General features: G+C 35.6%; 1 protein-coding gene across 1 annotated transcript in view; it reads right to left on the bottom strand.

Moving 5' to 3' along the window:
* MARCHF5 (membrane associated ring-CH-type finger 5) overlaps window positions 1-15,399 on the bottom strand; it is a 51,083-nt gene that overhangs the window by 8,104 nt on the left and 27,580 nt on the right. The window contains exon 3 of the mRNA XM_025990621.2: window positions 4,325-4,455. Coding sequence (XP_025846406.1) covers window positions 4,325-4,455 — 131 coding nt within the window. The remainder of the gene's footprint in view (window positions 1-4,324; window positions 4,456-15,399) is intronic.

Raw genomic sequence — 15,399 nt, 5'->3', positions numbered from 1 at the left:
TCAAGGATAGTATAAGAGTTAAGAATGGACAATGCTTATGAAGGTTATCTTTAAGCTAGAGGCAAAAGTGGGACGAGGCTGGACATTCAAGTTCTATTATTCCAGGGTAAAATGTTTCCATTGCCTTTGGAACCAGGTTTCACCTAAGGAGCCCTAGACTGGGGTCAGGGGTCCTGCTGCTTCTTTCTTACTGTATAGTATTGGACATGTAAACTCGATAAAACTGTAAATTAGGAATAATTGATAGTATCTAGGTCACAAGACTGTTACAAGGATTAAATAGATCAGTGCTGGAAAGGTGTTTAGCCCAGTGCTGGGGAAAAAAAGTTACCTATTATGTTGTCTTTTCGATACATAAGCAAAGGGTCTCATTCAAATTCCTCACAACTAATAGGGACTGAACATAAAACTAGTTCATGGGGAAATAAATGGGAAAAGAATAGTGGACTGGGGGTGTCTGGGTGCCTCAGTGGGTTGAGTGTCTGCCTCTTGATTTCAAACTCAGGTCATGATTCAGGGTCATGAGATCGAGCCCCGAGTTGGATTCTGTACTCATGGAGAGTCTGCTTGAGATTCTCTCTTTCTCCCCCACCCCATTCATGTGCACATACCACACTCTCTCTAAAATAAGCAGATAAAATCTTCAAAAAAAAAAAAAAAAAAAAGAATAATGGTCTGATTCCCTAATCTGATTTATCTGAACTTCATAGTAGAGAACAAAAGGAAAAGAAACAGTCAAGGGTTAAAAAGGGCGTGCTTGGGTGGCTCAGTCAAGTATCTTGCCTTCAGCTCAGGTCATGATCTAAGGGTCCTGGGACAGAGTCCCACATAGGGCTCTAGTGGAGCACCTGGTTCTCCCTTTCCCCCTGCTCATGCTCTCTCTCTAATAAGTGAATAAAACCTTTTTAAAAAATGGATTAAAAAAGAAACCCCTAAATACGGCTGATGGTATAGTGGGACACATTTTCTATCAAATATGCTCAGATAGGCAAAAGTCTTTCCAATATTCTTAAATCATACACTATCTACCTACTATCACAAGTAATCTCTCTCATTCCAGGCTTAAAAAAAAATCTTTTCAAGTGAGACGTACATGTGAAGATTATTTCTAAATGGTAACACACAATATATATGTATCATCATAATTTAGGTCTTTACTATCACCATTAATCAACATATTCATTTTTGTCTCCTTGTTTGTATCATTTCTTCCCCTCTACCAATCCAAATTATTGCCTTCCAAGGGTTATCTCAAGATTTACTTTAATAATTCAAATGATCTTTCATTTTACTGAATTAAAATACTGTTTATGTAGTCTTCTGTACTCTTCATATTTGTTTATATAATGTTATTATTAACTGTTCTCCAGTTATTCCTTTACGTACACCTTGTCTTAGACTATATTCCTTAGAGCTGGGGAGAGAGCTTTCAATTTGTCTTGTATTTTATATAGACCTCAGCTTGGTGCTAACTTTTTGTATGAATCACACCAATATGGATTCAAAGTGCCAAAATCCAGCTTGAAGCCCTTTTTGGAGGATACAAACTATATTCCTTAAGCTCTTGTCAATGTGTCCCATTAATTATCAAATTTCTTTTAAAATTGAGCGAGCCTAAAATCTTTCCCCCAAAGAACCATCCTACTTCTTATAGTCAATGAGGTATTAAGAGAAATCACTCAATTATCAGAGGGCCTTAAATTTACTCATCTGCAAAAAATATGTCTGTATAATGCATTTGTGCATTAAATAATGTGTCTTTGTCAGTCCTTGTGAATCATACTAAACTTTCCTGAACTAATGATGTGCTCATTATTGAAGTTTTAACAAATTACTGCGGAGAATATAGTCAGTCAAACAAACCTGCTACTACCTGGTAGAAGCAGTCATATAAACAAAACAAAACAAAACAAAACAAAAAAACCCCGGGCAGCCCCTGTGGCCCAGCAGTTTAGCACCGCCTTCAGCCTGGGGTGTGACCCTGGAGACCTGGGATGGAGTCCCGCGTTGGGCTCCCTGCATGGCGCCTGCTTCTCCCTCTGCCTGTCTCTCTCTTTCTCTCTATCATGAATAAATAAATAAAATATTTAAAATAAAACCCAATATTTATGAAAGCCTTTTAAGTGTTAGTCTCTGTGTATATGCTATATTAGGAACATGTAAGTGTAAGATAGTCTCTACTTTCAAGAAAACTACCTTCTCATGGGAAAGGCAAGGCCTAAACATAGGAAAAGTTAAATAATAGGTCATCTATATAAGAAACATCACTTGGTCAGCACAAGATTAGCTGCCATTTGAGGACTGACAATGTCATGAATATAGAGGAAAAAGAAATGACAGTGGGCAAGAATTGCCTGGTAGGTTTCAGGGGGTAGAAGCAGCTGAACGAAGCCTCGAAGGAGAGTTTAGATTTGGATAAGTAGAGATAGGAATGGAAGGACAGGTATGAGGCAGGGAGGGTGACAAAGGCCAGAGGACAGAGGTAAAAAACTCTACAGCATAAGGATGGGTTGGAGGAGACAGCCCAACAGGTCTCAAAGTAGAATCAAGCGAGACTGTGAAGCATTGTGTAACAAATCAAGGTAAGGAAATGGAATTTTTTCAAGTCAGTGGTTCTTAATCTTTATCCATTACATACATGACAAATGATGTTTTACTATTTGCGATTCATTCTCTGACTTCTCTAACCAGATTTTGGAGGTGTCCTCAATACTTCATGAAGAAGTCTTGCAATAGTCTGTCTCACCATGACTATTAATGAAGTAACCAAAAACGTCACTCACTGTGGACCCAGCACAGATAGGTTATGTGCAATTTCTAGAATATTACATAGTGTGTTCACTATTACTCAGTCATTTATGAAACACTCTAAGCACTGCATTGGAAAAGAACTACTTAAGGCAGAGGAGATGGTGAGCTTGGAATAGATATTGAAGGTATTATTTTAGGAAGAATGATTTAGAAGGATGGACTAATAAAAGAGAACAAAATTAGAGGAACTCCTTTAGCCCACAAGTATGATGAGGGAGTGACAAGAAGTCAGGTGGTTAAGACTGTGGAAAAGAAGCTACAGATATAAGACACCAAACTGGAAACTGCTTGAACTTGGTCAGTGAACCAATACAGGGCTATGAGGTAGAAAGAGTTAAAGGTAATCCTAAGAATGTAGGATACAGACCGAGTAGATGGGAAAATAATAGTAGCAATCGAAGGTATAGACAAATTATAATGGAAGGCTCAATCTGTTAAGTGTCTGCCTTTGGGCTCAGGTCATGATCCCAGGGTCCTGGGATCCAGTCTCTGCTGCTGCTCCCTCTCCGTCTCCCTCACCTTTCTCGTATTCTCTCTCATGTGCACTCTCTAATAAAAAAATACGATGTTAAAAAAAAAAAAGAAAAATTATAATGGGGAATAAATTTAGGTTTCAAACTGAGGGAAAGACTAGAAATCACAAGAGGTCATTTAAGGAGAAGGGTCAAACTGTGTTTGTAGGACTGGATTTGAGGACAGATAAGGGCAAAGACATAGATCTAAGTACAAGAAGCACAGAGATGATAGCTGGAAATCTTTAGAGAGGAAGTATAAAAAGAGAAGAAATAAGGGCATGGGACTAAATCTTAAAATTTAAGTTTCTCTAATAATCTTGACCAACAGTTACTGATTGTAGCAAAAAAACAGGAAACAACTAATTGTCTAAACAACAACAGACTGGTTAGTAAATTGTTCTAATTCCACACAGAATGCTGGGAAGGTTATTGAATACTTATATGAGAAGATTGTCAAGATTCACTATGAAAAAAAGGGATAAAGTTCTAATATGCTTCCTTTTAAGGGAAAAAAAAGTGTATGTGTGTGGGAGAACAAATATATTTTTTCTTGCACATGCACAAAGAAAGTCTAGAGGAATATATTATATAACTAATAATAGTGGCTACCTGGAGAAGTGAGGGGGAACCTGAGCAAATGGGAGGAATAAGAAGACTTTACACTAGTTTCATATATATATATATATGATAAAGATTTTATTTATTTGAGAGAGAGAGAATAGGCAGGGGGAGCAACAGGCAGAGGGAGAGGGAGAAACGGCTCCTTCTTGAGCAGGGAGCCTGATGCTGGGTTCGATTCCAGCACCCGGGGATCATGACCTGAGCTGAAGGAAGACTCTTAATAAACTGAGCCACTTAGGCACCCCTATATTTTCTTATTTTTAAGCCATGAGGTTATTACTTGTTCAAAATAATAATTTTTAAAACTCCTAACAGAAATCTATTTCAAAGATCTTCATGTAAAAAGTATTATCATTGAACAGAGTAAAATAGTGAACCTGCATCACTGTCACTGCTCCGTAAGTCACAGCTGTCCAATAGATAGAGCCAACCATTATTCCTGCTGCAGCAAATGGACAAGCTTTTGAGATCAGTCTATCTGCAAGATCCAAGACGTAAACAACTGGACCTATAATAAAAAAAAGAAAGTAATGTTTCAACACAAGACAGATTTTTAAAAAATGACTTATCCAATATTTTCCATTGATCTAAAATATTTTTATGAAGCTGGATGTTCTGATGCTTTAGAGATAACTATTATAAATGTGATAGGAATCTAGATTTGAATAAATTTAGAATTTCTCAGTTGTCTGAATAGCTAAGTTTTGCTTCCTAAATTCTAGGAAATATTACCTCTTCAAATTTTTATCTTTAACAGTAAACCTAAGATTAAAGCCTCAAACACAACGGCTTCTTATGAAGAAATTGGTTCTCACTTCTTTTATTCACACTGGGTACTGCAGAATGAAATGGCCATTTCACCTTGCTCTTCCCAAACAGTTCCTGCTCACAATTAGATTCTCTAGTATCTGGTAAAAATATCACTTATTTTGACTTCACTCATTTCTTCCTTGGTGTAGTATGTGAAGGTAACCAAGGCTATTTTCTTGAAGTTATACAAAGTCAATCTATCTTACTTTGATTTTCAAAATGCAATAGTTAGTTGAGTATTATTGTCTAACAAACTTTTTTCTTTTTTTCTTAAGTTTGTATGTAAATTTCAGTTAGTTAACATATAGTATACTATTAGTTTCAGGAGTAGAATTTAGTGGTTCATCACTTACATATAATACTCATTTAACAAACTTCTTTTAAGGATCACAATGCTAGTTTTTATGGCATTCCAACAGCTGTGTGTGTCAATTATACTATTATTATATGCTTACTGTGAAATCTGGCTATTATCTTTCTCTGAAGTTACTTAGAATAGCTATATTTGGTAGTATTCTAATTACTTAAGTCCAATAATTTAGCTTTAGAATTTTTCAGAATAGTGGAAGGGTCTCAGGCCTGAATTAGAGCAAGGCCTTAAGACCTGAGTATCTTAAGTTTGATCACAGAAATGTGAAAACTTGATTTATTAATCCTCATATTTGTTAAATACTCTCTACAAATTATTACTTGAGACATTTTCTTAGATATGATTTAAGAATTATTACCTACCTCTTGGTTTACAATCTATAGGAGGATGCTGTACACAAAACAATTTATTTTTATTGTACAAAGAAATTAACATAGCAATATGATAAAAATAATTAAAATATTTAAGAACAAGCATCCATTTATGGAGCCTCTGATCACTGGAGCCAGTAATATCACTAGTCACTGTATAAAGAAAGACCACACTGTGAAGTAGAAAGAACATTAGGAGGGACGTCAAAGGACCTATGATTTCAATTTAGCGTATTTACTATGTCCTCTAATAATAGCACTTCTTGAAAAAAAAATAATAGCACTTCTTGAATGTTTACATGATACCAGATGCTGTGCTACAGGCATTATATGCATCATTATTCAATCTCATAATGCAGGGTTTAATCTTTAAAATATACAAATTTGCTAGGTTACGTTTAAAACTCCCTCAGAGAGTACAATAGTCATTTTAGTTAATCACCAAAGATCCCTCAAATGCTGGTACTAAAAGTTAAAGACCATAGGTATATATGAAACCTCCACACTTCAACTTTCATATTCTCTACTGATAATTCTTTAATCAGAAAATTAAAGCCACAAGAGAACAAGTCCAGACTCTCCATGGCACATGTACCCACCTACCAACATCACATCTATCTGAGGTCAATCTCTCTACTGACATGCCAGATCCATTCACTTGTCAACTCAAAGCCACAGCTCCAGCAACTGTCTCCCATATCATTTCCTCTCTACCATTTACTGGATTATTTCCATCAGACATGTCATTATTTCTTCTATCTTTAAAACACACACACACACACACACACACACACACACAAACTAAATTCTTCTTTTGATCCTTCTTACCCCATTTCTTATCTTTGCTCTCTTTACAACAAAATTCCTCAAAAAACTTACCTGTTTTCACTCTCCTTCAATTCTCTCCACCAAAACTGCTCATAATGATCACTAACAACCTAAGATTAAATTCAGTGGTATATCTCAGCCTTAATCCTATTTGGCCTAGTAGCAACATCTGACACAGATGTTCCCTTCTTCCCAATATATGGTTATTATATTTCTAGGACATTACTATCTCTTTGTTTTTTTACACCAGTCATTAACTTTACAGTCTTACGTGGTTCCTCTCCACCTCAGTGAGACCCACTCTGCCAACTTCTACATCATGAAACTCCCTATTTAATTACTCTGCACTATTTCTCTCTATTTCTCTTTTTCCCAAAGCACTTATCACCTAACATACTCTAATTTACTAATTATGTTTCTACCTACAAGAATATGGGTTAGGAAAACTATGGGCCATGGGCCAAATCCAGTTGGCTGCTTACATTTGTAAAGTTTTGTATGGAACATGGCCACATGCAAAGCCTAAAATACTTACTCCCTGGTTTTTAACAGAAAATCTGCTGACTTTTGAACTAGAACAAAAGCTCCAAAAGGGAAAAATAATTTTTTTTCAGTTATTGATGAATCTCAAGTTCTTATGACTCTCAAATATTTGCTAGATTCTCTACTGAGGTATTTATTTAAAACTATGACATGAAAATCTCTAATCTTTCCTTTTCATTATTCTGTACCAAGCCCAAGTTACTATAGGACTATTTTCTACCCAGTCAGAATCACAATTGGTAAGGAAAGAAGGTATTTTACATGCTTCCAATGTACCTTCTTCCCCTCTTCTTTCTACAGGGTACTTGGAATTATCTACCCGTGGAGTGAAGCGATACAATTCCTTAAAAAAACTCATTGATCATTTGGAAGAAAACATAATTCCTAAAAAAAAGTAATCCATCACTACCACTTTTATCTCTCATGAACATGGGCAATCTAGAGATGTCTGAATTGACTCTCTTTTAAAAATCTCATAAGGTTCTATTATAACGAGTTCAATTTTCAGTTTTCTTCCGGAATCAATGGGTGTGAATCCTTTTTGTACAAGCGAAAACAAAAAATCTGCACACTTCTGGAAATTTTCTACTCATTCTTCGGGTCATATACAAAAGATGTGCTAGATTAAATGAAGGCACTGGATGGATTTTATAGTCCCTATTTCTAGTTTTTCTGAAATAATTTTGTCTAGGATTATGTCTTTATTTTGCCTAAACCTCTACAGGCTCTTCTAGATAGACTAGTCCAAGAATAATTTAACATTTTAAAGAAAAGATACATGTTTAGTAGTAAACGTACTATGAGAATAATAAACTGCCACCCAGGGGAGATGTTTCTTAGAGCTAAAGATTATCTAAGCAAGCTATTCAGTGAATAAAAACAATCACTGAATTTCTCTGAATGGCAGTCCCTAAATCATACTCTTCCTGTTAGGAAGCTTACCACGTGCTACTATCCCATGCCTTGGGGTCAAAAGAAAAATAGCAAGCTAACAGATTCTTCTTACTGTTAGATTATAGCACAAAGAGTTATGGGAAGCAAGTAAAGACAAGACTAGCCCTTTAAAACTAATTCCGATGGGAAGGAAGAAGTATGAGTAAGTGCACATCACCAAGTTAAATACCTAAGGTCATACAAAGGCTTCAATATTTTAAAAAGGCATTATTGAATTTTTAATGTCTCAGTGGGCTTCACCACTTATGTTTTCAATGTACTGTATTTACGCAATGGATAGCAATTGAAGAAGCTCTGTATAAACGTAAGTTTTGAAAACTCAATAATTTAAGGGCAAGAAGGAAGCTTACAGTTAAAAGAAAGTCTACTGTGAATTCTTTTGTACAACAAAGAAGCTTTTGTAAAGAAAATAACTATACCCTAATCCTCTGGGTAAATTCAAATTTTCACATTTCAGATGTGAATGACATCAAACAGTAAGCTGAAAACTATTGGGGAAACTCTTAAGTCCATGTCTACTGAAAAAGAAGTAATCAGTTTTATCTGGCAGACACTGTGAAAGTAGATTTGTTGCGATTTAAATTCAAATTTATGTATGCATGGTGTTAAAGGCACATTTTAGAAGAGATTAATGACTGAAGGGCAGGTAATATTTAGGGCTCAACATCTATGGGCACTACTTACAGTAATAACCAATATTCCTACGACCTCTCTCTGGGACAGAAAAGCATCCTTTAAAAAATAAACTTCTCATCAGTTCTTAAGAAATAATTTATGTTCCTAGAGTGAAGTTTCTGATACAGAACAGAATTTAATGAGCAAAAAATAATGCTTTATAAGATAAGCTTGTAGAAGTTCCTGAGAAGATAACAGCCCCAGTCAGGTTTTCTGTTAAGTGGCCAATGGTTTACAGAAGAGCTTTAATAAGCAAAACAAACTGTTTGCAAAAGCTATTTAAGTTTCCAGGTTTTTTGGTCTGCTTCTTGGTCTGCATTGAGCTAATTTTGATCTAGACCCAATCTTAATGCCAACTTGCTAGGTCACAATGTCAACCGCACATTCAGGTTCAGAACCATCCAGAATTACAGATTCTGGATGCCACCAAGAGTCTAACAATATAATTCTAAACTTCTCTCTTTACTCCAAGTCTTATTTTTGTTGTGTTCTATTTCTGGAATGTCCTGTCCCTACTTTTAAGTCTGTATGAAAACCCGACTTCCCAATGAAAACTAATCTAACCTGATAGAGGTTGACTAATTGCTCTATCCCACCCTGTTTAAGTCCCATGAGGCTTCCTTTAATACTATCCCATAAAATGCACTTACCCCTTTGCTTGTGCATAATGTTAGTACTTTATGTTCTTGTTCAATGTTTGTTCAGTTGTCTCAATATCCTTATGTCTGTCCATGTCAGCATCATCTTAGATTGAAAACTCCCAGGGGGCAGGGACCAAGTCTGTTTAACTCGTTTTGTACAGTGCCTAGGATAGAACCATGTACAGATAGGTGCTTTAAAAAATGCTTTTGATGATTGCCATCACTCTCAGGGATATAGGCCACAGCTATCTTAGCACATGGTACTTGGCCAGTACATTGGGGTACTTTGGCCTGTTCACAGGACATTATAATAGAATGGCATAGGACCTAGCTGCAGCACTCTGTAGCAAGTATTTGACTCAATCCATTGTTTTAAAAAAAGGACTTTTAACAGGAGTGCCTGGCTGGCTCATTCAGTTGAATGTGCGACTCCTGATCTCAGAGTTGTTGTGAGCCTCACATTAGGTGTAGAGATTATTAAAAAGGAAAAAAAAAAGTATATGGTCCCAAGTCAACAAATATGGATTTTATTGAAGACATGAAGTAATATCACAACAACCAACTCAAAAGTTAAAAGTGTGTGGAAATCCTGATGGGACAGTAAAGAGTTTTTAACTCTTCCTCTAGCATTCATCATTACTTTAAACACTAGACTTCAGAGGCCAGGTTGCAGAGCCTCAAACAAGCTTATGTAAATGTCATCTTTGATTGCTCTGCTTATAGGTTGAGGTTTTACCAATTTTATGTAAGAACAAATATCCTGCAACTCAGGCTATAAATTACTTTGCTTAATAAGTTTGACATTAAATTATAAAGAGAAGAAAGGATGTATTGTTGGGCATTTTTTAGATAACTGACCCAAAGCCCTTAAAACAAAACAAAAACTCCTGAGTAAAAGATGAGTCAAAACAGATGAGTACCATTCCTCCATGTGTAAATATAGCATGTTACCATGAAGAGTAACTAAAGATCATCAAAGTAATTCTTTATTTCATAGTTTGTGCCAAAGGAAACCTTAAATTTACCTCATAAGAATAGAATTATCTGTGGGCTAAAGGTCAACTACTAAGTACCTATTAAGCACCTACTGTACACATAGCAGTTTATATTAAAATACATATAAATAAAATTTAACACACCAGCCTCTGCCTCCAAGGAGCCTCTAATCTATTTAAGGACAAGTAAATATACATTAAACAATTTAGAAACTTTTTTTTAAGAGGTAAGTACAGGCCTTTTTTTTTTTTTTTTTTAAGACTTATGTATTTGAGAGAGAAGAAAGGGCAGAAGGAGAGGGGGAGAAGCTTAAGCAGACTCCACGATGAACCCCTTGTGGAGCTCAATCCCACAATCCTGAGATCACGACTTAAGCTGAAACCAAGAGTCGGCCACTTAACCAACTGCTCCATCCAGGCACTCCAACAACTGAAAATTTTTCAGGTAAATTTAGCGTAAGTATAGTGGTATGGTACAAACTTAAGAGGTCCATGTTAACGAAACTTTAAGACTATAGGGGGATAAGGATATGAAGAGTTTTTTAAACTGATGGCTCTATGAATATACTAATTAACAGAAGTGAATCCTGACCTAGACTTGAAGTCTATGATCTGAAAAGGGTACCCCCTTCTAAAAGACCTTCTAACTGAGGCAAAAGACTCAACAGGTTTACATGTTTGGTTTTTTTTTAGATTTTATTTATTTATTCATGAGAGACACACAGAGAGAGGCAGAGACATAGGTAGAGGGAGAACAGGCTCCCTGAAGGGGCCTGATGTGGGATGTGATCCTGGAACTCCCAGAACTCCAAGATTACGACCTGAGCCAAAGGCAGATGCTCAACTGCTGAGCCACCCAAGCATCCCGACAGGTTTACATGTTTTTTTAAAAGCTGGTCTACCAGTAAAATTAGCATTAATTGACAGAAAACTTGACTAGATCTTTGACACAATAGGTAGGAAGGAAGTTCCTGGTGAGAGTCATGCTAAAATGAAAATAATATTTTAGGAAAACTAATCTTAGAACATTGTTTAAAGTCATAATAAACTAGAATTAAATCCACAAGATTTTGTATCCAAACCAAGTACAAAGAGAGAAAAAGTATTAATCCAGAGAAATTTAATGTAAGAGAACTGAATTAGAAAACCTCATTTTCTACTAGACGTTTTATAGTTTCAGGTTTTCTAGTGAAGCCTTTAATCCATTTCAAATTAATTTTTAAGTGGTATAAGATAGGGGTCCAATTTCATTCTTTTTTGCATGTGAATATCCTGTTTCTCCAACACCATTTATTAAAAAAAACTACTCTTTCCCCATTGAGTATTCTTGGCTCCTTTGTCAAATATTAGTTGACCATATATGCATGGGTCACTTCTGGGCTCTCAATTCTGTTTCATTGGCTTATGTGTCTTTCTATGCCAGTACCGTATTGTTTTGATTACCACAGCTTCATTATAAATTCTGAAATCAGGAAATGTGATGCTTCCAACTTTGTTCTTTCTCAAGACTGCTTTAGGCATTTGGGGTCTTTTGTGGTTCTATACAAATTTTATTAATATATTTTTAAAAGATTTTATTTATCCATTCGTGAGAGACACAGAGAGCGAGAGAGAGGCAGAGACACAGGCAGAGGGAGAAGCAGGGAGCCTGACGTGGGACTTGATCCCCGGACTGTGATCACTCCTTCAGCCAAAGGCAGATGCTCAACCGCTGAGCCACCCAGGAGTCCTTCTATACAAATTTTAGGATTATTTTTTCTACTTCTGTAAAAAATGCCACTGGGATTTTGACAGGGCTTATACTGAATCTATACATAGCTTTGGTAGTATGGAATTTTTAAAACAATATTAATTATTTCAATCCATGAACATGAAATATCTTTTCATTTATTTGTGTCTTCAACTTCTTGCATCAATTTTATAATCTTTAGTTTTATTCCTAAGTATTTAATTACTTTTGATATTATAAATGGGATTTTCTTTTCAAATAATTTGTTGTTGCTAGTGTATAGAAGTGCACTGATTTTTGTATGTTGACTTTGTACCCTGCAACTCTACTAAATTTATTCTAATAGTTTTTTGGGTAGTTAGGATTTTCTATGTATGACATCATCTACAAACAAAGACAACTTTACTTCTTTCTTTCTGATTTGGATGATTTTTTTTTTAAAAGATTTTTATTTACTTATTCATGATAGACATAGAGAGAGAGAGAGAGGCAGAGACATAGGCAGAGGGAGAAGCAGGCTCCATGCAGGGAGCCCGACGCAGGTCTCAATCCTGGGACTCCAGGACGGCGCCCTGGGCCAAAGGCAGGCACTAAACCGCCGAGCCACCTAGGGATCCCCCCCGATTTGGATGACTTTTATTTCTTTTTCTTCCCTAATTGCTCTGGCTAAGACTTCCAGTAGTATGTTGAATAGGAGTGGTAAGAATGAGTACCCTTGTCTTGTTCTTGTTCTTAGTGGGATAGCTTTCAGCCTTTCAATGTTGAGTATGATGTTAGCTGCGGGTTTGTCACATACAACCTTTACGATTATTGGGGCACGTTCCTTCCATATAAAATGAGAGTTTTTATCATGAAAGGATGTTGAATTCTGTCAAATGGTTTTTTCTCCATCTATTGAGATAATCATATGATTTTTATCTTTCATTCTATTAATGTGGCATATCACACTGCTTGATTTGCAGATGTGGAACCATCCCGGGGATAAATCCCACTGGGTCATGGTGTATAACCCCTTTAATGTACTGTTGAATTGGATTTGCTACTATTTTGTTAGGAATTTTTGCATCTATATTCATCAGGATATTGGTTTGTGGTTTTCTTTTCTTGTAGTGCCTTTATATGGATTTGACAGGATAATGCTGGCTTCATAAAATATTTGGGAATTTTCTTCCTTTTCAATTTTTTTGGAAGAGTTTAAGAAGGACTGGCATTGATTCTTCCTTAAATGTTTAGAAGAATTCACCAGTGAAATCATTTGGTCCTGGGTTATTCTTTATTGGGAGGTTTATATCTCCTTGCTGTTTGTTCATTTTTTCTATTTCTTCATAATTTGGTCTGGGTAGGTAGTATATTTCTGGGAATTTATCATTTACTTCTAGGTTATTCAGTTTGTTCACTACAATTGTTCACAGAAGTCTCTTATGATCCTTTGTATTTTTGAGATGTCAGTTGTAATGTTTCTTCTTTGAAAGACAACTATGTATTATATGCCTCATGATGTAGTAAGAAGTACACAGAACTATGAAATATTCCTGAAAAAAAAAAAATCATATATAACTTCAATGATGTAATCTAACAAACACGATAAGAAATGCAGGGAACAGAGCAACATATTACCCTAGTATTCTTAGGGTGTCAATAATAACAAAAGCCAGAATATGGGAAATACTATGATGACAAAAGACCCTTTCATCTAATGAAAAAATTATAAGGGGAAAAGCTAAAATACCAGAGTTTACAAGTCATACTAGGTTTTAGGTCCATACGAAGTTGGAAAGCTGACTTTCAGACCCTCAGAAGGGTTGTATGAACTGTCAATGAAAGGGTAAACCAGAAAAAAAAATCCACATGACAACAAAGTGAGCAATAAAAAAAAATGTCTTATCTTCAAGAAGGAAAGTATGAAGAAAAGCAGTTTTCTTAAAGAATTTGTAACTATACTCAACTGGCATGCTGATTTCAGGTTAGAAATCCATCAGTGCTAAGGGAGAAATCCCAAATGCAAATTCTTTCTAGAGTTCCTTCACCTTCAGGATATCCACAGTTTACAAATATCAACACGAATGTGAACTGTACTCTCCACATTCAAGAGAAATAAAGCACCATGAACAAGAACCTAAAGAAAAACAACAGATTTAGGCTACCAATGACTTTAGATGATGGAATTATCAACCTAATCATAAAAATGATGTAATAAAATACAAGATAGGGACACCTGGGTGGCGTAGGGGTTGGGCATCTGCCTTAGGCTCAGGGCGTGATCCTGGGGTCCTGGGATTGAGTCCCAGAGGTCAGGCTTCCTGCATGGAGCCTGCTTCTCCATCTGCCTATGTCTCTGCCTCTCTCTCTGTCTCTCTCATGAATAAATAAATAAAATCTTTTAAAAAATAAATAAAATAAAAATAAAAAATACAAGATAACTTATAAATGAACAAAATACAAGAGACTATAAACCATCAGCAGGCACATTTTAAAAAAACAAAAAAACAAGAACTTACAGAAAATAAAACAAAATTCCTTGCAGATTAGACATTGCTTGAAGAGGAAATCTGAGAACCAGGTAACAGTTAAGAAGAAATTATAATGCTGTAGCACAAAGACCAAAGATGAAAATCCATAAAAGTTAAGAGACATGAAAGAAAATGAAAATGTCTAACATAACTCTAATCAGAGTTCTAGGATGAGGGAGAAGCAATATTTGAAGAGATAAAAGCTAAAACTTTTCAAGGACAGCCATTTAAATAGGGGGGGAAAGCATAACACTTAAAAATTAATACAGGAGGATATATAGTATCAACAAAAAACACTTCAACCTAGGAGATAGCCAAGAAAAGGGGAGTAGAGAAATTGGACAATAAAATACACAAAATGTGACAGTAAAAACCCAACTATATCAGTATCACAATAGATTTGTAAAATAACTCTGAAGAACTGAAAAAAAAAAGGATAAGAAAAGATAAACAGGCAAATACAACATCATCAAAGAAAGCTGATATAAAGGAGGAAAAGAGTAACTGTACAATGGAGAAATCTGACAAACACTACCTTAGCCAGATGATCACGGTCAGTATCACCAGTGATAAGTAATGTTGACAATATTTATCTTTGGCGTGATGTGCTGAAAATGGCACTTCACCTCTGTGGTCTTGCTCCCTAAAACTCATAGCCCAACAGATAATAGGAAAAACATCAAAAAATCCCAGTTGGGGGACATTTTACAAAACATCTGACCATCACTCCTCAAAACTGTCGAGGTCATCAAAAACTAGAAGAAACTAGATGTGGGAAATAGGAGAACTCTCTGTAGTATTTTTGTAATTTTTCTATAAATCAGAAATTGTCCTAAAACAAAAAGTTGATTTAGAAAAAGATTGTGTAGCTATATGATTATGTCTATACCATATTATCATATCTGTATTATATACAAGACAAAAAAAGCATTATTGTAGATAAAATAGTCATTACTTAATGATAAAGTACTGAACTCACCAGGATATTTTATTTCTAAACCTGAGGAGTAGGTCAGCAAGTGAAGT

This window comes from Vulpes vulpes, chromosome 15, assembly GCF_048418805.1.
Source record: "Vulpes vulpes isolate BD-2025 chromosome 15, VulVul3, whole genome shotgun sequence".
NCBI lineage: Eukaryota > Metazoa > Chordata > Mammalia > Carnivora > Canidae > Vulpes > Vulpes vulpes.
This window is presented reverse-complemented; position numbering and strand designations above follow the sequence as displayed.